This window comes from Scyliorhinus canicula, chromosome 2, assembly GCF_902713615.1.
Source record: "Scyliorhinus canicula chromosome 2, sScyCan1.1, whole genome shotgun sequence".
Taxonomy (NCBI): domain Eukaryota; kingdom Metazoa; phylum Chordata; class Chondrichthyes; order Carcharhiniformes; family Scyliorhinidae; genus Scyliorhinus; species Scyliorhinus canicula.
In genome coordinates this window covers 163,728,577-163,750,965 of record NC_052147.1, presented here as the reverse complement: position 1 = coordinate 163,750,965, position 22,389 = coordinate 163,728,577, and the positions used below count along the sequence as shown (strand labels likewise).

General features: G+C 48.9%; 1 protein-coding gene across 6 annotated transcripts in view; it reads right to left on the bottom strand.

The window, feature by feature from the left end:
- The window catches only part of mlphb (melanophilin b), a 206,751-nt gene that overhangs the window by 144,052 nt on the left and 40,310 nt on the right, over nucleotides 1-22,389 (bottom strand). For 5 of the 6 annotated variants that reach the window (XM_038788445.1, XM_038788469.1, XM_038788464.1 and 2 more), the window contains one exon: nucleotides 6,856-7,077. The exons of the other annotated variant lie outside the window; for it this stretch is intronic. In XM_038788445.1, coding sequence (XP_038644373.1) covers nucleotides 6,856-7,077 — 222 coding nt within the window. The remainder of the gene's footprint in view (nucleotides 1-6,855; nucleotides 7,078-22,389) is intronic. 6 annotated transcript variants of the gene reach the window in all.

Genomic DNA, 22,389 nt, shown 5'->3' with positions numbered 1-22,389 from the left:
AAAAGTTCTTCCTTTTGTCCCTTCAATACCTTCTGCCACTTATCTTGAATCAATGACCCTGTTTCTAGAATTCTCTTCCAAGGGAAGCAATTTAACCTGTCCACTCTATCTTCCCCTAATAATTTTGTACACTTTAATCAAGTCACCCCTCGGTCTTCTTTGTTCCAAAGAAAATAACCCCAACCTATCCAATCTCTCCTCGTAGCTGCACTTTCCTAACTGTGGCAACATTCTGAGAACACGCACGAACAGACTCAAAAACAGCTTCTTCCCCACTGTCACCAGACTCCTAAATGACCCTCTTATTGACTGACCTCATTAACACTACACCCTGTATGCTTCATCCGATGCCAATGCTTATGTAGTTACATTGTATATATTGTGTTGCCCTATTATGTATTCTCATGTATTTTCTTGAATTCTGTTTAATTCCTTTTTCTTCCCATGTACTGAATGATCTGTTGAGCTGCTTGCAGAAAAATACTTTTCACTGTACCTCGGTACACGTGACAATAAACAAATCCAATCCAATCCAACATTCTTGTAAACCTCGGCATTCTCTCCAGAGAAATTACATCCTTCCTGTAATGTGGTGACCAGGATTGCACAAAATATTTCAGTTGTGGCTTCAAACCTCAGGCAGGCTGATGGGAATTCAGACTTGACCAAAGTCAAATACACAACCCCCAGACAAACTGCCAGACACGCCCAAACCTGCCCCGTCAATCATGCATCAGAAGATTATCAATTCTATCGATATGCACTGATTTGTTTTGAGTTGCCCATATCACACCAGACTTTCAGCCACCCAGAATTCCCACCATTACCTTATACGGCAACAGGTTACATGCAAACAACACCATCGGAGATGGACCCCTTAGGGTGGGCCCAGTGTTCTGTCAAGTGGTCATCATCTCATCCATTGGGTGCAGGGCTCCCCCCCCCAAGGCCTCATTAGCGGAAAGCCGGAGATATTTCTGGAAAGGCGCCAAGGGAGGGGGGTGAAGGTAGACACCCAAGACACCCCAGAGAAGACTCGACGTGGAAGGTGACCTTGACCATCTGCAAGAAGGACCAGAGATGGAAGGAAGCTGCCAGCGAGACCCACCTTCACAACGACGGACCTGAGAGACTCAGAGAATAGGACTCACGGCTCAACCAAAGCCACTCTACGGGAAGTATAACAAATCTTGGGGACTTTTAGAATATGTTTTGGGTTAAGTTAAGGGTTAATATTATTGTTGTTAAATAAAATTGGTTTGATTTTATACTTATGTGTCCTTTGTTCTCCTCACTAATAATAATAATAATCTTTATTAGTGTTACAAGAAGGCTTACACTGAAATGAAGTTACTGTGAAAATACCTTCGTTGCCACACTCTGTCGCCTGTTTGAGTATACTGGGGGAAAATTCAGAATATCCACTTCACCTAACAAGTGCATCTTTTGTGTCCTCTGGGTCATCAAGACATCTGGGTAAAACCTTTGATTAAAATACTGGTCGAAGTATCTGAGAATTTACAGATACAACAAAGAAGAACATTCCGTCTGATTTCTTTACAACCTTGTCCATTTGAACTGCTGCCTTTAGGAACCTGTGTACTTGTATGCCAAGGTATTTCACTTCATCTACCCTTATGATCTTTAGCGTGGAATTGGGGTGGTGTGAATTTGGAACAAAATTATTACTATTGCATTTCAGTCTACGTTCCTATAGAATAAAGTGCAAAAAATGCAATCACCCCAATTTTGAGTTTGTGGCGTGCCCATGACTGTCAGGAATGGGGTGGACAAGGCAGGAAATTGGTCGACCCAATTTCCTTCCATGATTGTTGCATGAAAAAGTGCAACCTTCATCCATCCCTGTTGTCCATTTTGGTTGAGCAATCCTTTCTATACTCCAGCGTGTTCGGTAATGTTCTGGACAAAGCTCATTCTACCGAAAGCTGCAGCCCCTGCAGAAGGGAGGTTGCAGCAACTAATTGCAGGCTCCTGGATAATTACTGATAGAAAAACCATATCAGCAAGGATGAACATACTCTGCAGAGAGGAAGGAGATTGTGTTTCTTGTGGAAGGCCGGGGGTGGGGGGGGGGGCTGCAAAATGTTTCTTGAGAGCCTGAGAAGGGAGTGGAAGCACAAAGAGACGGAGTGCCCAAAACATAGCTGCAGCACCAAATGGGTTTAATGACTTGGCTGGAGAGGTTTGGGTGATTGAATGCTTCAGCACATCACATTTCGCAAATCCCCCAATGCACACGTCTCTTACACTGATCAATGCGCCAGATCCCCACCACCACAGCCTGACACTCAGGTCTTACCTTCACATCCTTATCCTACACCTCATCCCTACATACATCTTTGAAACACATTAACCGCACAAACACCTTTCACTGCTGCTTTTATTCAGCTATGGCAAGCATCATTCAAATATTTTCTGACAGTCAATGATCGTCTTTCCTCTTCCCTACAGGAGAAGGTTATGCATAGCAAGCAGGAAAATCAGAGAAGGGCCAGGAAGAATACATCTCTTCAGCACTCTGGAGGAGATGGTTCTTTAGATAATGGGTAGCAGTGCTACAGCGCCACTAGTACCTAGATCAGCAGAGACCATCAATGCAGAACAATGCTTCGCAGCTCCAGGGTCCCAGGTTCGATTCCCGGCTGGGTCACTGTCTGTGTGGAGTCTGCACGTCCTCCCCCTGTGTGCGTGGGTTTCCTCCGGGTGCTCCGGTTTCCTCCCACAGTCCAAAGATGTGCGGGTTAGGTGGATTGGCCATGCTAAATTGCCCGTAGTGTCCTAATAAATGTAAGGTTAAGGGGGGGGGGGGTTGTTGGGTTACGGGTATAGGGTGGATATGTGGGTTTGAGTAGGGTGATCATGGCTCGGCACAACATTGAGGGCCGAAGGGCCTGTTCTGTGCTGTACTGTTCTAAATCTAAATCTAAATGCCAGCAGCGCGGGTTCAATTCCCATATCAGCCTCCCCGAACAGGCGGCAGAATGTGGTGACTAGGAGCTTTTCACAGTAACTTCATTGAAGCCTACTTGTGACAATAAGCGATTGTTATTATCCTGGATGAAGTAAAGTTGCTGCCTTACCCATCTGCCCGACTCACTCCTCATCGTGAAAGGCGTCACAATATGGAAACTGCATATGGAGTGACTGTGGGCCTCCTGATTTCTCCTCCATCATGGGCCCTCTTCCCTCATCCTTCCCCTTTGCCTACAATTTTAGATTGCCAAGGATAAGTGGCTATTCAACCCTACATAGAAATTGGGAGGGTGAGAGGAGGGAAAGAGCTTTAAAGAATACATACCGTCACTCGATCTGACACTTAGAGCCACCAGCTTGGATCATGGCTCTGTGAATGTTCGAGGCTAGTTTAGAAATGGGACCTGCACATTGTGTATCACCAGACATGAGTGGTCTGCAACCAGGATAGCTCATGTCAGAATCTACTGGACGGTGAGGTTGCACACCAGCTCTGCTGCAGGGAACTCAGGTCAGGACCTTGTTGGAGTGGATGATAGGAAAACAGTGATGACCATGCACACTGAGATCCTTGGCGCACTGGCTATCCCACTAGATAGTCAACCGTCACTGACTAGGAGGTTTGAGGAGTTTGACTCCACTGTGGCACAGACCACTGCGCTGAGGTTAGAACCTATCCTTTTCACTGTGAAAGTGAAAAAGTGAAAATCGCTTATTGTCACGAGTAGGCTTCAATGAAGTTACTGTGAAAAGCCCCTAGTCGCCACATTCCGGTGCCTGTTCGGGGAGGCTGGTACGGGAATTGAACCGTGCTGCTGGACTACTTGGTCTGCTTTAAAAACCAGTGATTTTTCGGCACCACCAGAGCAGCATTTGTGGACACAGCCATGATGGAGCATCTGTCAGCTGCTGTCTCCAGCTCAGCGAGAGGCTTCCTGATGTCTCGTGCTGCACTGGAAGCAGACAGAGGTCATAAGATTCATGGCTGTTGGCATGCAGGTTCAGACTGCCGCCAACAAATTTAGGACTGCTGCCAATGTGGGTGCAAATTTCAGTGCTCCCCCTCTCCCCAGTGCACCCCCTCTCCCCAGCAATCTGTGCTGCTGGTGCTTGCAAGGATTGTTGATGGCTTCCCCATGAGAGCAGCAAAGCACTGTGATGCACAAATACTCTCAGGAGGACAGCACTGGTGCTCCCACCACTTCTACTCCATCAGTGAATTTACTCTCGTCGTTCAGCTAACTAGCCGAGGCTGCTGTCACCCAGATCAAGGTCTAAATCCAGGCTCTCAATACCCAGAGCTTCTCAACAGCATCCTCCAACATCACCTGTAGCCTGCCCAAGTGAAAGTTATGCTTGTAGTGATCTCTGTATATGTATATACATGAAGGGTTATTGTGTAGTCAATAGAGTCAGATGATCACTAGGGGGCAACACTAACAGGGAGTATAAATAAAAGCTCAATCTGTTTTCCCACTCTCTTTGGGTGTGGTGTGGCTAGAGAACAGAAGTATAGTAAGCTCAGAGTGCAATGTATAATATTCATAGTTGATCTAATTATATCCTGTTTAATTTGACTATTAGTAAAAGTATTGAAAAATCGAACTCACAAGTTAATTGATTAGTTGCTCAATAAATTATTTGTTATCACTGGACGACTTTGAGTATTCATCAGCAAAGTTCGACTCGGCATAAACAAATGAGTAACAAATATTACTCCAAGTAATATAACAATGCTCAGGTCACTGGGGATCAGTATGTAAGTACACTAGGCCAGGTAAGGGCATGCACAAGCCAAGCATTAAAAAATGCACAAAAATGATTAGTTCTGGGATTTCTTTTTGCATTATTGATGTATTGCTGGCTAATACTGTTGTGTGGACGTTTTTGTTGTTGACCTTTATGAAATGGCTGCACTGAGATGGGTTGGTGGTGAGGAAGCTTTAACCAAAGTGAAACCTCAATATGCAGTCCCTCTCGGTCTGTCCAATTGCAGCTGTGACGTGTGGTCTCCTCCTTTCCTCCTCCACCTCCTCCTGAGGTGCCCTGCAGATTGCAAGAACAGGTGGCTGGGCCCTCATAACTGTCAGGTTATGGAGGACACTAATACAAACATGGAGGACCCTCTTGGGCATGGACTGCAGAGGACACCTGAGTGATCTAAGCAGTAAAATTCCACTTGTAGATCCATAAATGTAGCTCCATGGCTCTTGTTTAAGGTCTGCTAACTTTGTGTGATGGGATAATGGAATAGGGTCATGAGCCAGGGGTGGAGAGGTTAGCTATCAAGCAGCTATTCTATTGTGGACAGACTGTGTGAGCAGGCTGTTGAAGGAGGATAGTATTGTCAGTGCTGCCAGGTTAGTGAGAAATCACTGAGTTGAATTTCTTGGTGTGTTGACATATGAAAACACATTTTACTGAGTGATTGTGGTATCACTCCACATTGATATGAGCGAACCCAGTGCCACATCCTTGAGAAGCATGCTATTCTAGCAAATCCACGTGCCATATCTTCCTAGTTTTTCCTCCTTAGGTAGTAGAGAATGAAACCTCCCCGACTCCTATAGAAAGCCTTGATTACCTTCCAAATATTTGTATAGATGGTGATTTGCAACACTTTGCAGATGTTTCCAGCTGGAAAGAACCAGTTGCCAGGAATTAAAGGAAGGCAGTGATCGTCCTAGCCACAGAGGACACCTGACCTCATCCTGGTATGAGGCCCCAGGCCATTGTCAAGGAGGTGGCACAACTTTGTCGCTAGCTCCTTGGTGAAGCAAAGTTTGGTGAGACATTCTTCCTGACTCATCCCAATATAGGAGGCGTGTTTGGGGTAGAGTCTTTTAAAGGAAACCTCCTTATCTTCCTTCCTTGGATAGGTTCCCTTCTCTTCTTCCTCCAATGTCTGTTCTGCTCATTCTGCACAGCAAGTGGCACCTCAACACCTCTTACACGAGGCAATGCAATTCTCTTAGCCTTTCTGTGCTCAGTAGAAACCTTTAAACTCCTCCAGGCAACACACCACAGTGCTTTGACCAATGTGACTGAACGTAAGTCAATCAAAAGCACCTCAGCTGCAACTTGTTAATTGGCCCTTCAAAGAACCCCAGAATAGGTTCTAATTTGCTTTGTAACACTTGTTGTTTTATGTGTTCCGTGCACATTGGTTAACCAACTTCAGCATTAGTAAATTGCATCACCCTGTTGGTGTCTGTGATGTCATGATCTCACCCTTCCAATCTCTTCAAGTGCACCAAGGGGAGGGTTGGTGTCATTTTCCAAGCTTTTACGATTGTGTACATCTGTGTAAAACCAATAGAAATAGCACTCTGCAATTGAATTTCTTGCCCTACTTGTGTATTGTCCTTAAGGCACACTTTTTAAAAAGTTTAAATTCGCCGTCCGGTGCTGTATTGAACAACACAGTCCAGGAAGGTTATATTCCCAAGCTATGTTGAGATCACTGGAAGCTGTGGGTCTATGGTTGTCCTCACTGTGTCTGAGCTAATCAGTCTGTGTGCTTCACTCCTGATTGCAATGGAAAGTGTATTTGTATAGTACTGGCTCAGATCTGGATCGTGTTTAACATTGAATTGCTCTATCTTGCTTCTGGAAATGCAGTCTAAATACATTAATGTGTAACAGCAAAGGGGGTTGCTGGCGGCTATGGAAACTCTAGCAGGAGTCAGCACTTTCGGAAGAGAGACTGGCAGGGGAAATAAATAATGGAAGGCGCAAACAGTAGGAAGCGAGATTCCATGGATGTGGAAATAAATTAGTTGAGGCATGCAGAAGGAAGACGGATGGGGAATAAACAGGATGTCCATGCTTATGGGAGACTGGTTCCATGCATTGCCTCACCTGGCAACCCGGCAGGAATCACACACCCAGCCGTACTCCTTTTTGTTGAATTTGCTGCAGCTTTTGCAGGTATACAGACAACAATCCAGACATCGCCGTTTGCTGTTCACCAAGAACTGAAAAGGTTCCAGGCAGTGAATGCAATGACCTTCATTAAACTTGGCTTGCTTCGTAAGAAACTTCCTCTTAGCCGTTTCTTCCTCAATCTTAGTCCTTAATTCCCTGGACAGCAGGAAGCAAGATAGAAGGAACAGGAGGAAATACAGGAAAAAAGATGAGTGAATTAAAGCAAAACAAAGATGTCTTCTGTAAACTCTGGCTTATAAGTTCCTGCCAATATACAATTCACATTCTGAAGGTTGCCACAACAATAATAATATTATAGTTGGTTACGGATTATAATTTACTTCCATAAATTTAAGCATTATAATAACTAGTGGATAACATTTGCAAATATGTACATAGATTGGATTGAATAATTTGGTTGGAAATTCCTATGATATTCCGAGCTAGTACCCTGTATACAAGCTTAGTGAAAATGATTAAAATCCATCCGTATGTCTGAAAATGCAATGCCCACATTGTCCATGTCCATCCCCTGATCGACCCCATCAGCCATTGCAGGTATTTTTTCTGTGCCAGGCCAGATGTCAGATGGCCACCTCATGTCCCCTGGGCCAACTGAGATCCTTAAGTGGACAATTAATGGGGACATAGGGGCCTCCTGTCACTGCTGGGGTCTTTCCTGAGGCAAGCGAAACCCATGTCAGGAGTCACCTGGTGACCTTGTGGTCAGGCCGGGGTTTCGGGGGGGGAATGCCTCCTGTTCGGACGGTGCTACTGGGATCTGAGAACTTCTAGCCATTTTATTGGCTAACAGCTGTGAGAGGCAGGCCTTCCTTTCTGCTTGGGGTGGAAGCCCCACCCAACATCAATGAAAGTCCTGAAGCTGTGGGTGAAAAGGACAATTCAGTTGGGCCCGCCATTGTTTTTTACACCAAAGGTGCGACCCTGCCGCCCTCGGCGCCCCACATAAAATTCAGCCTAAAGAATCAGACTTCCCCATAACAACTACCTATAAATGTTACAGCATATCTTTGTGAGTAACTCAAGTGTAAAACAGAAATACAGCTCCAAAAATAACAATCCAACCCACCAACATCCCTGCACCAGGTAGGGTAACCCATTCTGTTATCCAACCCAACAACTAAACTTCCTAATGCTAAAGTCTGCAGCACTGGAGAATATGGACAACTATGTCATCAGACATATGGGGCGGGATTCTGCGGGGCGGGCAACTCCGGCGCGAAGGAGGGGCGTGAACCACTCCGGCGTCGTGCCGCCCCAAAGGTGCGGAATCCTCCGCACCTTCAGGGGCTAGGTCGGAGCCGGAGTGGTTTGCGCTGCGCCGGCCGGTGGGGAAGGGGCTTGGCGTCTCAGCAACCGGCGCCGAAGGACCTCCGCCGGCCGGCACGAGTTGGCGCATGTGCGGGAGCGCCAGCATGTGCTGGCGTCATCCCAGTGCATGCACGGGGGGGTTCTCCGCGTCGGCCATCGCTAAGGACCGCAGCGGTCGCGCGGAAGAATAGAGTGCCCCCACAGCACAGGTGCGCCTGCGGATCGGTGTGCCCCGATCGTGGACCAGGCCACCGTGGGGGAATCTCCTGGGGACAGATGACCCCGTGCCCCCCGAGGACCCTGGAGGCCGCCCACGCAGCCGGGTCCCACCAGCAAATACCTGGTGTAATATACGCCAGTGCGACTGGCCGAAAACGGGCGACAACTTAGCCCATCGTGGGCCGGAGACTCGCCGGGGTGGCCGCTGTTAGCGGCCGCCGACCGGCACAGCACGATTCTTGCCCCCGCCAAATCCCAGGCGCCGGAGAATTTGGCAGCCGGCGGGGGCGGGTTTCACGCCGCCCCCCTGCAATTCTCCGACCTGCTATCTGGCGGGGCGGGCTGTACCGGCGCTAAGGATTGGCGTGAACCACGCTGGGGTCGGGCCGCCCAGAAGGTGCAGAGTCCTCCGCACCTTCTAGGCAGCCCGACGCCAGAGTGGTTCACGGCAATTCTTAGCGCGGAATCCTCTGCACCTTCAGAGGCTAGGCCGGCGGGGTTGGCGCCGCGCCAACCAGCACCAAAGGGCCTCCGCCGGCCGGCATGAGTTGGCGCATGCACAGGAGTGCCAGAGTGTTCTGGCGTGATCCCAGCACATGGGCAGTGGGGTTCATCTCCGCGCCGGCCATGGCGGAGCATTACAGCAGCCGGCGCGCAGGGAAAGAGTGTCCCCACGGCACAGGCCCGCCTGCAGATCGGTGGGCCCTGATCGTTTGCCAGGCCACCGTGCCCCCCCCCCCCCCTCCCCCCCCGGGCCAGATCCCTCCGCGCCCCCCCGAGGACTCCGCAGGCCGCCCGCCGAGCCAGGTCCGGCCGGTAAGGATCTTGTTTGATTTACGCCGGTGGGACTGGCCAAAAAAGGGCGGCCACTCGGCCCATCGCAGAGCGGGGAATCGCCGGGGGGGGGGGCACTGCCAACTGCCCCGACCGGTACGACGCGATTCCCTCCTCCGCTGAAAAACCGGCTCCGGAGAATCCGGCAGCCGGCGTCGGGGTGAGATTCACGCCGCTCCCCGGCGATTCTCCGACCTGGCGGTGGGGTCGGAGAATCCCGCCTATGTATTTCTATCCACAAAATGTATAAGACCATTGACAAGGCAGCATGGACCCGGGTTCAATACCAGCCTTGGGTGTGTGTGGAGTTTAGACTTTCTTCCTGGGTTTCCTCCCACAGTCCAAAGTTGTACACGTTAGGTGGATTGGCCATGATAAATTGCCCCTTAGATATAGGTGCAGTTATGGGGATAGGGCGGGGGAGTGGGCCAAGGTTAGGGTGGTCTTTCAGAGGGTCAATGTAGTCTTGATGGGCTAAATAGCTTCCTTCTGCACTGTAGGGAATCTACGATTATATGACATGTAGATCAATGAAAAGTTCAGAATTCTGCAGATCAAGGTTTAATCCTAATCATATATGATCTTAACGAGGAACCATGAGCATTATTGCTAAGAACACACAGATTTTTAACAGCATGGTCGCCTCTCAGCGTATGTCCAATGGCATAGTCGCTCTGCAGAAAGGTAGCTAATTGCTTCTTCTACCGTTTGTGTCAATACTGAGATGTACATTGACATGACATAAATTCTAAAATTACGGGTGGGGATTCTTTGTTCCCCCAGCCCCGTGTTTCTTGATGGCGCACTGGCGGCGGGATTCAATACTCCCACTGCCTGTCAATGGGATTTCCCATTGATGTCACCCCATGCTGACGGAAACCCATGGACAGGGTGCGCTGCCAGCAGGAAAAGTGAACCCTGACAGCTGGAGAATTCCGCACTTCATTTAAGTTCATGTTTATCACCAAATATTCCATTATTTTCTTTCTTTAAGCAGCATATATTTCCACTGCACATTTCCCCATTTGCCCTCTACCTTCATTTCTTTCTTTCTCGTCGAACCTTTCTCCCCATATTATGGGCGGGTTACTCCGGTTTCTCCAGCCGTGTGATTCTGGGCAGCGCGCCATTTGCTGGACACGGGATTCTGTCTTCCTGCCACTTGTCTCGCTCTTTCTCCAATTCCTTACAGATATCAAAATGGCGCTGATCTCTCTGCAGTCTCCCTCACATTGCTGGTGGCAGCCCAGGCAGCCAGAAACTGGAGGAGGCAGCAGCATTGACACAGGCTGGAGGCGGCACCTCATGAGCAGTGGGCTGCCATACACCCTGAAGACCCGGCAGCCCGACAGGCCGAGGACGAACACCGGGCGGGTTGTCAGTGATGAGCTAAGGTCATTCAATGAGATGATGGAAAGCATGTGCCGCAGAAGACTGCGTCTTAACAAAGAGATAGTGCGGCATCTGTGCCATGTCCTTGCAAACATGGCACCCCGTGGAGGAGGAGAACACATGCCCCCGGTGGACGTGAATGTCACCGCGGAAGTCAATTTCCATGCCAATGGTTCATTTCAGGGCTCGAGCGGGGATCTGTGCAGCATTTCAGAATCTACAGCCGATAGGCACATCCGTAAGGTCACAGATACTCTGTATGCTTGGCATCAGACTTTATCACCTTTAACCTGAACCAGGCCCACCAAGATGCCAAAGCTGCAGGATTCTCCAGCACCCATGTGCCCTTTATTAACAGGAAAGAGTTCCACCATCTGAATGTCCAGATAGTGTGCGACAACCACCTCTGGATCATGCATGTGTGTGCCCACTACCCAGAGAGCGTGTATGACAGCTGCATCCTGGGGCATTCGGAGATCCCCAGCGTCTTCAAGGACCACCCCAGGATGGTCAGTTGACTCTTGGGGAACAAGGGATAGAGCTGAGGTCCTGGCTCATGATGCCAGTGCGGATACCCGTTATAATGAGGCCCACATTATCACCCGTGCTGTCAGTGAGCAATCCATAGATTGCTGAAAATGCAGTTCTGATGCCTAGACCGCTCTGGTGGCGCCCTGCTGTACACCCTCCAGAGGGTCTCCCACTTTGTGATGGTCTGCTGTGCCTTCCATAACCTGGAACAGTAATGGAGCGGCATGCTGGAGGAGGAGGAGGGACATATGGCCTCATCTGAGGAGGAAGATGATGCAGACCAGGAGGATCTGGAGGACGAGCTCCTGGAGGAGCCGAAGAAGGGGTCAGAGAATGGAGGCCCTCATCCTCACCAAATTCTCATAGGTTGAGGCTATGACCATCAGCGGACCACCATCAATCCCTCTTTCCCACTAACACCCGGATACACCTCCTTCCCCCCAAATCTCCCCTTGCCTCCTTCTTATTTCCCTCATCTCTCTCCCCCCCATTCCCTGCCCCCCCTCCCCCCACCCCCGCATCATCCCACTGACCACCCTGTTGTTCCACCCTCGAAGGGTCTGTGCAACATCAGCCCAAGGTGATGTTGGCACTGTCCTAATTAATTATTTTCCAATTAAGGGGCAATTTAGCATGTTCAAAGCATCTACCCTGCACATCTTTGGGTTGTGGGGGTGAAACCCACGCAAACACGGGGAGAATGTGTAAACCACATGGACAGTGACCCAGAGCCGGGATCGAACCGGGACCTCGGAGCCGTGAGGCAGCAGTGCTAACCCACTACGTCACCATGCTGCCCTGATGTTGGCACTGTTATTGGGTCAATATACAAGGCAGGGGAGTTATGATAACTCACTGTGAGGAAAGCTCTGGTGCTCCTCAGTTTATGCCAGAATCTGACTCCTGTCTTTCTGCTGACAGCGCGCTCACACCCATCCTCTGAACGGGGTCTGCATCGGGGTGTTTGATCTTGGACCACTGTGCACAGGGGGAGTGTAGGGCAACAGGGGGTGGGGGTGCAGGCAGGCAGCTGTGAAGATTAACGTGACAGAGGCTTCACATGTGTGAAGTGCGATATGTTTTAATTGTGAATGTTTGACCTTTTCATTCCCCCCTACAGATTATGCCCCGTTCCCCCTCCTCGCAGTGCCCACTCAGTGCTCCTCACTCTTCTTGGTCCTCTACAACTGTACTACTTCTACGTCTAGACGTGTCTCTAAGATGCACATCAGAGGTGGAGGCAGCCCGCTGCTTTCTGCGCCCTGTGGCTTTTGATGCTCTTGGCGGACGTCCTCTAGAGGGCCTGAGCCAGAGGGCCCTGGCCAACCTACTTGTGTCACAGGTGCCACCGTGCCACCCTGTTCTGCCCGCTGCCCTTGAGATATGCCGGTGTCAGGAGGGGGGAATTCGGAAGAACAGGAGACTGCCGTCATCTCCTTGGTGGAAAACCCTGGGTTGGCCTTCAGCACTCCTTGATGGTGCCCGTGGGGCCCTGGGTGACTCCATGGGATTGGGGTAGAGGGGGCACCAGAGGACTGGAGAGGATTCCAGAGGCCTCTGAGTCATCTGACTCTGCCAGTCCTGGAGGGTCCCCATTGTCTGCGCCATGTTGTTGATGCCCTCAGCAGTGCTCTTCAGTAACTGGGTGAATCTCTGCAATGCCTAGGCAATGTCCACCTGTGTCTGGGACATGTCCCTCATTGACTGAGGCATAATTTCGAGGCCCTCAGCCATGGTCGTCACAGACTGAGTCGTACATTGGCCACTATCACTCAAGGCTTGGACATTGTGCTCCAGGTTTTTCACTGTGCTCACCAACCTAGCAGTGTTGGCCTCAGTGCCACTGCGACAGAAACCTTTGGGTCTCTTCCAAGCAGCTGTGCTGTCACTGGAATGTACTTGATATCCCCTCCTGAATGTCACAGCTGTGGCCTACCATCTGCATCAGCCCTGGGAGAACCTTGTCCACAGGCTCAGCATCAGGCTGGAACCCAGCTGGGACCTGGGATCCAGCAGACCTCCAACTGCTGTCTCCCCTGGGGTTTCCTGCCTCCACCTGATGTGCATCAGCAAGTCAGTGTGCTCATCAGATAGTCCCAGGAGTCTGTCCACTAATGTCGCTCCCAAGATGCATGTCTCTGCGCTGGTGGAAGGTAGGGGTGATAGATGTGACATCTCGATGGTGGTCTCCTCGGAGCTCTCCTCCAAGATATTCCTTGGGTGGCAGGGGGGGTAACTACTCTAGATGGCCCGGCCTCATCAGATGGAGATCCTGTGGGACAATTGACGTGTGCTCAATGAGAGGGAAGCATCATTTTGTCTGACATGAACTACTCAATTCAGACAGGACATCTGTGTGAAAGAGCCATGGATCCTCACCTTTGTGGCACAACTTAGCTGTTGGTGACTGCTCACTCCTTGGTCAACCCTGCGATCTCCAGGGCCCTGTTCCTCATACTGGGTGACGACTCTGATCTCTGGGACTCCATCCCCCGTCTTGGCCCTTTCCCGTTTAAATTTTTTTTAAAAATTCATTCATGGAATGTGGACATCGCTGGCTGGGCCAGCATTTATTGCCCATTCCTGAGAACATTTGAGAGTCACATGTAGGCCAGACCAGGTCAGAATAACAGATTTCCTTCCCTAAAATACATGAATGAACCAGATGGGTTTTTAATGACAATCAAATATCAGTTTCATGGTCACCTTTCGATTTTTAATTCCAGATTTTTATTGAATTCGCTCCAACAGAAAAGCCTCAGGCTTGTGTAATTCTGACTTGTTTCCATCTCCACCGGAATGACTAACAGCCGTTTTGAGATAAGCACAGAGTTGCCCACACAACATTTTTAAAAGGGGTTTTAAACAACTGACCCTGCCTTCAGTTGCTGCTGGACTGGGTATTCCCTGCAGTTCAATCTGGCTGTGCAAAGAGAAAGGTCTTTACTCTGGATCTATAGACCAAATCCATCAGATGAGAGAGAGAAAAATCTGAGCTGTGACCCTTCAGCTTCTGATCAAAATGAAATTTAAAGCAAAATGAAGCCTTCCTGCCTTTGCAGAGAATTCCAGAATGGTCAGCATTAACCAGCATAGATTATCAACTAAACCCCGGTAATCTGAAACAGCTCATTGGTCACCAGCCAAGCCCATCAAGAGGTGTCATCACTGATGTTAGACCAAACAGTACAACCTGCTGGAGTGTCCTTTTGTACTTTAAAGGTGAAGTCCATCTAAAAGGCATAGGCCCCTTAATTGTCCAGGTACAAAAATGGAAATAGCAGAACAACGGAAACTAAAAGGAAAAAAACAAGGAGCAGACAGTGATTAACAAAGGATCCTTACAGTGTATTAGCACAGATATTTTGGACTCTCTTCAATGCCAAGCCATAGAGGGGCCTAGTTGAGAGTTCATTGAATCGGGGGATCTTGATATTCTCAGCATTATCACCTTTGTGCTCCAAGTCAGGCCTTTCCATCTGATGGTGCAGCAGAGCCACCTCTCTCTTCAAAGTCATCACCCTTCATCTCTACCTTCTCTTCCTCTCTTACTGTCTGCTCTTCTTCCCCAGACAGTTTGTCCCCTTTCAGGTTCTCACCTTCATCAAGATCCATACTTCTCTAAAGAGCCATACCATGTAGAAACATACATAGAAACAAACATGTTCATCAATTTCAATACCCTGACTCGCTATCCCTTAATATCCCCCCCAAATCCCTTGATCCCTTTAGCTCCAAGAGCTATATCTTATTTCTTCTTGAAATCACACAACGTTTTCACCTCAACTATTTTTAGTGGTAGTGCATTCCACAGATATCACCACTCTCTGGGTGAAGAAATGTCTCCTCACCTCAGTCCTAAAAGGTTGACCCTTTACCCTCAAACTATGACACCTAGTTCTGGACTCCACCACTATCGGGAACATTGTTTCTGAATCTACCCTGTATAATCCGGTTCGAATTTTATAAGTTTCAATGAGATTCCCTCACTCTTCCAAATTCCAATGCATATAATTCTAACTGATTTAGTTTCTCCTCATCCGACAGTCTTGCCACACCAGGAATTAGCCTGGTAAACCTTCACTATACTCCCTCCATAGCAAGAACATCCCTCCTCAGACAAGGGCACCAAAACTGCACACAATACTCCAGGTGTGGCCTCACTTTTGTCCGACACAATGTTAATAAAACATCCCTATTCCGATATTCAAATCCTCTTGCTATGAAGGGAAATATACCATTTGCCTTCTTTATTGCCTGCTGTACCTCCGCACTTACTTTCTACGGCTGATGCAGCATACCACCACAATGACCAAAATGAGGGTATTGGAGAGTTGCACGCCGGGTGGGAGAATCGCGGGAGGGCCGGGAGACTCATTTCACGCCCCCCTGGCGCCCCCCGCAATTCTCCCACCCCCCGCTCGGAAGAATCGGCGCTCGCCGTTTTTTACAGTGACCGGCGATTCTCCGGCCTGGATGGGCCGAGCGGCCTGCCGTTCGCGACCGGTTCACGACGGCGGCAACCACACCTGGTCGCTACCACGGACGTGCTCGGGAGGGGACTGGCCCGCGATCGGTGCCCACCGATTGTCGGGCCGGTGTCTCAAAGCGACGCACTCTTTTCCCTCCGTCGCCCCGCAAGATCAAGCCGCCACGTCTTGCGGGGCAGCGAAGGGGAAGACGGCCACCGCGCATGCGCGGGTTTGAGCCATCAGCCGTCGTGACGTCTCTGGCTCTGCTTTTTAGTTTCGCTTTGAGAAAAAGCTTGGGTGTGTCTGTGTTCTTTGGCTTCGTTTTAGTGTTGGAGCTGAAGCCAGGCAAAGAAGATATAATTTTGATCTCTCTGCCATCTAAAGACTATCTCTAGATCATTTGGTGAATTCAGAGTGTTAGCTGCTCTCAGTAGAGAATTTAAACCTGTTGTGCTTCTGTAAAAAGGATTTTTGTCTTATGGATGGTAAAAGGAAAGTTTAAGGATTACTTATAGTGCTGTATTCTTTGGGGGGTGTATTTGAATTGATGGTTGCTAAGATGTTCACTGTATGTTTTAAAAAGGTTAACTGAGTTCATAGAATAAAAATTGTTTTGCTTTAAAAATTACTTTTCTATTTATGCTGCACCATACCTGTAGAGTGGGCCGTGTGGTCCCCATACCACAATCTAGTAAAAGTCGTGGGTCAGGTGAACTCCATGATCCACTTTGGGGTTTTCTAAACGCTGGCCTATAACATTAGTAAGAAGATGGTGTTGGTTTTATCGCCTTTTTATCTCTGTCTTAGGTTGCTGTCAAGAGGCCAGTATCCATCTCTGGAAGGGACATTCCATGCCTCTTGAGGATTGATCCACACACTTTGGAGACGAGAGTGTAGATCTGAGGCAGCGTGGACTGCCAGAGCATAAAGGAGTCATTGCAGCTGCTAGGAAAGCGAGCACACACGTGCAAGGAAGCTCTTGCTATGGTTGCAGGCCAGGTGGAGATTGATGGAGTGGAAGTCTGCCCTGTTTATTAACCTGACTGATGGGTTGCTGGGTTCCCTGATAGCCACATGAGTGTAACCGATGATGCCATGCATGTGGGGGAATGTAGAGATAGCGTCAAAACCCTTTGGCCCTGTGAGGCCATGTCTGCCGTTAAAGGAATGTTCTGTCCAAATCTGGAGGAAAAGGCATCGTGACTTTCGGAATGAAGTAGTGTACTTCCATTTGCGAGATGCCACCAAAGTGTGCAGCTGATCGTTAGAAAGAGCCAGAATAAAGAAGTTCAAGCTTCAGTGACTTTGACAGCCACTGCCTGAGCATTATGCTCAGTATTGCAAGTTGTGAGGTCTTCAGTGAAGAGCGCACAGATGCTTGTGACCATCTACCTCAAGAGTGGTAGTCGCCTGCAGCACCGGATCCAAATCATCTCCAGGTAGCTCCAAATTTGGCATGCAATGCTGTGTTGAGGGTTTAGCCTCTATTGCTTTTCTGCCTCATTTTCCTCTCCCCTGCTCTCCTTCTGCTTGGAGTGTCACCCTTCTTGTGGATGGAGCTGCCAATCATCGCCATTGGGCCCAAAATCAGACAGTTGTATCCTCACTGCCAACTGCTTTTGGACAGCAGGCCATCGGTTTCTCAACATTTTGATGCCGGGACCAATCAAGTGCTACTCCCACACCGTGGTTGGTTGACTTGCTTTCTGCTCTTCTGGCTCCACGATGCCAATGGCTTATCAAGCCTGTTCGATGCCCCAGCACTGAGTGCACACTTTCCACAGCCACCAAATGCAGCGTCAAGGTCAACCCCCCTTACCAAATGCAATATACTCTCTTGTCCTGCTGACTCTCTTATTAAGCCGGGAGTGGGGAGGGAAATTCCTGGGGAAATTATTGTTGGAACCCCACTCTTCATCCACACCCCATCAGCTAATCTCAAGCAGACAGCCTGTGAAACAGGTGTGCCCCCTTCAAAATTCTACACTCCAGTTGTAATGGCTTCCTGTACGGGTGGCAGTGGCATAGTGGTAAGGTCAGAGGGGTAATGCAGAGGCCCAAGCTAATACTCTGGGAACATGGAGTCAAGTTTCACCATGGCAGCTGGTGGAATTTATATTCAATCAATAAAAACCTGGAATTGAGATTTAGTCCATGGTAAACATTGATTTAAAAACCCATCTGGTTCACAAATATCCTTTTGAGAAGGAAATTTTCTCCCCTTAACTGGTCCGGCCTACATGTAACTCTAGACCTATAGTCATGTGGTTGACTTTTAATTGCTCGCTCTGGGTCTAGCAAACCACTCAGATCAAGGGCAATTAGGGATGGGCAACACATTTTGGCCTAGTCAGTGAACCCACATCCCATGAAAGAATTTTAAAAAGCTGATGTGCTGGCCATTTCCAGTCTTTCCAACTCCCTTTTCTTCCTGCACCACCTGCGCCCCCCCCCCCCCCCCCCCCCCCACCACCCCCAAGTACCCATGTTCCTGACTTCACGTCTCCTGAAAATTCAGCCCTACATTACTGATACTGAAGCTGACCTTGTGTTCTATAAACTATCAAAAGGCACGGATTAGCTTTGTGGACTGAATGAATAAAGCACTTTCTGTTCCGATAAAGCGGGAAAATCATGAGTGAAGAAACCACAGCTCAGCATTGACATGTGATGTTTACTGCTCCCTATGACTTATATCTTTAATAAATGATTTTCCAGCTAAACTTCGCATCCAAACTCTCAATCTTCGTGCAGCTAAAAATAAATTCAGGAAATAACACCAGTAATTTTACAGAATATACAGCAATAGAATCTAAGCTTTGTAGTAAAGATACTTGGTCTAAATTTAGCCTCAGTGCCCATGGTCTAGGAGAGCAACTAATCCTCATCATGATCCAAATACATGGAAGGGATCGGATAACCCTAATCATCTTTCCTTATTCATAGAATTTACAGTGCAGAAGGAAGTCATTCGGCCCATCGAGTCTGCAGCGGTCCTTGGAAAGAGCACTCCACCCAAGCCCACATCTCCACCCCATCCCCATAACCCTGTAACCTAGTAACCTCACCTAACCTTATTCTTTAATGTCTTACATTTCCATACATAACTCTATCACATATGAGGATTGTGCTGTAACACCAGGGGAGAATAAAGGTTACAGCACAGGGCAGAGCGACGCTGATCCTGAATGCTTCAATGCAACCTATGAAAAGGAGGAAAAGCACATTTAAGTAGAGTTTGGTGGTGGAAGTATATTGCTTACCTGGAGATATATTTGACGGAAATACAAGGAGGGGAAATATCTATGTGGAAACTGGGACTAATTGGTTAATTCTATCAATTCCTGGCCCAGACACAATGCAATCCATCTGTATGAGAAGAGCTCCCAATTACTTATCTGCTCCGTCACTAAGACACCTGCTTCCACTTCCATAATATCACCTGACTCAGCTCATCTGTGGCTAAAACCCTTATTCACACCATTGTTACATCCAGGTATGACTATTCCAATAGTTCCCTGGCCAGCTTCCCGTCCTTCGCAGTCAGAAGCAGAGTAGAATTACATTCAAATACAATCTGTAACTTCTAGTCGGACACATCCCTCATTCTACCATTACAATGGAACCAGGGTACAAACCCTGGGTCGATGATGAATATGGGAGATGTCAGAACCAGCACCTGGCATACTAAAAATGAGAAGAAGCAGTGGTGAAGTTATAACACAGGATGCTCAGCAGGGGAGGCAACAAATGATAGACATTGGGCGAAATTCTCCCAAAACGGGAGAAATCGTCAAACTGCCGTAAAACCCGGGCGGGTTTTACGGCAGCGCGCCCCTTCCCGACCGGGGACCGATTCTGGTCCCCTGTCGGGGCTAGCAGCCCGACGTCGGAGGCTCCGACAAGTCGGGCTTAACGAAAATCGTTAAGCCCGCTTGTCGGACTTAGCGCCGGCTGACGCGTCATATGACGTCAGCCGCGCATTCGCAGGTGGGAAGACTCCACCCGCGCATGCGCGTGTGACGTCATCGCGTTTTTGCACGAAACCCGCGCATGCGCGGTCCGGGTTGCCCCTCAGCCGCCCCGCGTATTGATACTGCGGGGCGGCGGAAGGACAAATAGTGCGCGGGCATCGGGCCCGCTGCCCGCGATCGGTGGGCACCGATCGCGGGCCCATGGCACCCTTGGCACGGCCGTGGTACTGCCGTGCCAATCGGTGCCATGGTTAATTTTTTCCAGGTGGTCACGACGTTTTTACGAACGGCAGGACCAGGTGTGTTTGCCGTTCGTAAAAAGGTCGTAAAGGGCTGGGACTTCGGCCCTTCTAACAGCTGAGAATCGCTGCCGGCCGTAAAAAAACGGCGGCAGCGATTCGTGTCGGGATTTCGGCGGGGGGGGGGGGGAGAATAGCGGGAGGGCGTCAAAAAAGTCGGGAAGGCCCTCCCGCTATTCTCCCACCCGTCGTGGGGGGGGGGAGAATTTTGCCCAGAGTTAACCAATCTCACAGCCAATGGATCAGGTCAAAGCTCTGAAAGCACAAGTCCAGTCATGAATCAAGGTGGCCAATAAACAACTAACAGAAGGATACTCCAAAAACATTCCTATCCTCAATAATAGCAGAGCCCAGCGCATCAGTGAAAAGACAAGACTGAAACTTTGAAAATGGATGATTCATTTCAGCCTCATGCTGAGGTCCACTTCAATATGGATGCCAGTCTTCGGATAATTTGATTCACTCCATGCGTTGTCAAGGAATTGCAGAAGATACTGGATATGGGGCCTGACACCATCATAGTTGTCGTACTGAATTAAGATTGTGCTCCAGAACTAGCCATGCCCCTTAGTCAAGCTTTCTACTGCAGCCACAACACGGCATACATGTGAACAACTGACCAGATATGTCTTATCCACAAAAGGACAGGACAAATATAATCTGACCAATTACAGCCCCACCACCACATAGATTCACCACTGTCATGTTATTATAATAACATAATACCCAATTGCTCATAAGGGGTTGGGTAAACATGTTGTAGATTCATTTGTTAAGACTCAGCACATGTCAACAGTTAGACTTAGGTATAAATCTTGAAGACAACAGAGCTGTGTGCTCTGCTCAAAGTAATAGTGAATTGAAGACCGGATCACAAGGTACATTCACTTCTAATGATGTCATGCTGCCATCCCTTAAAGGCATATTACAACACATCAGTGTAAAGGGCAAGGCTGAAACATTCACAATAACGTTCAGTCAGAAGTGCAGAGTGGATGATCCATCTCAGTCTCCTCCAGAGGTCCCCAGCATCACAGATGCCAGTCTTCAACCAATTCGATTCAGCCCATGTGATATCAAGAAATGGTTTAAGGCATTGGATACTGCAAAGGTTATGGGCACTGACAATATTCTGGCAAATAGTACTGAAGACTTGCGCTCCAGAACTTGCCGCACTTCTAGCCAAGCTATTCCAGTATAACGACAACACTGGAATCTACCCGGCAATGTGGAACATTTTCCAGGTATGTTATGTACACAAAAAAGCAGGACAAATCCAACCCAGCCAATTACCCTATCATAAGGGGAAAGGATCATCAACAGTACATTCAGACAGCACTTACTCAGCAATACCCTGCTCACGGACGTCAGTTTGGGTTTCATCAGGATCACTCAGCTCCTGACCGGATTACAGCCTTGGTTCAAACATGGACAAAACAGCTGAACTCCAGAGGTGAGGTGAGATTGACTGCCCTTGGCATAAAGACAGCATCAAGGAGCCCTAGCTAAACTGAATTAATTGGAAATCAGGGGTAAAGTTCTCCAATGATTGGAGTCATAGGAGTCATAGAATCTCTACAGTGCCAAAGGAGGACATTCTGCCTATCGAGCCTGCACCAACCCTCTGGAAGAGCACCCTACCAAGGCTACCCCCTCCCCCCCCCCCCCCCCCCCCCCCACCTTGCCCCCATAACCCCATACCCAAGTTAACCTTCACATCTTTAGACAATAATTCAGCATGGCTAATCCACCTAACCCGCATATCTTTGGACTGTGGGAAGAAACACCTGAAGGAAACCTATGCAATCACGGGGAGAATGTACAAACTCAACACAGACAGTCACCCACGGCTGGAATTGAACCCGGGTCCCTGGCGCTGTGAGGCAGCAGTGTTAACCGCAGTGCCACCATGCCACCCATACTCAGTGCAAAGGAAGATAGGGCAGCAGGGTAGCATGATGGTTAGCATAAATGCTTCACAGCTCCAGGGTCCCAGGTTCGATTCCCGGCTGGGTCACTGTCTGTGTGGAGTCTGCACGTCCTCCCCCTGTGTGCGTGGGTTTCCTCCGGGTGCTCCGGTTTCCTCCCACAGTCCAAAGATGTGCGGGTTAGGTGGATTGGCCATGCTAAATTGCCCGTATTGTCCTAATAAAAGTAAGGTTGGGGGTTTCTTGGGTTACGGGTATAGGGTGGATATGTGGGTTTGAGTAGGGTGATCATGGCTCGGCAGAACATTGAGGGCCGAAGGGCCTGTTCTGTGCTGTACTGTTCTATGTTCTATGTTCTATAGTTGTGGTTGTTGGAGGTCAGTCTTCTCAGTCCCTGGACATTACTGCAGGAGTTCCTCAGGGTTGTGTCCTAGGCCCAACCACCTTCAGCTGCTCCATCAGTAATCTTCCTTCCAACATAAGGTCA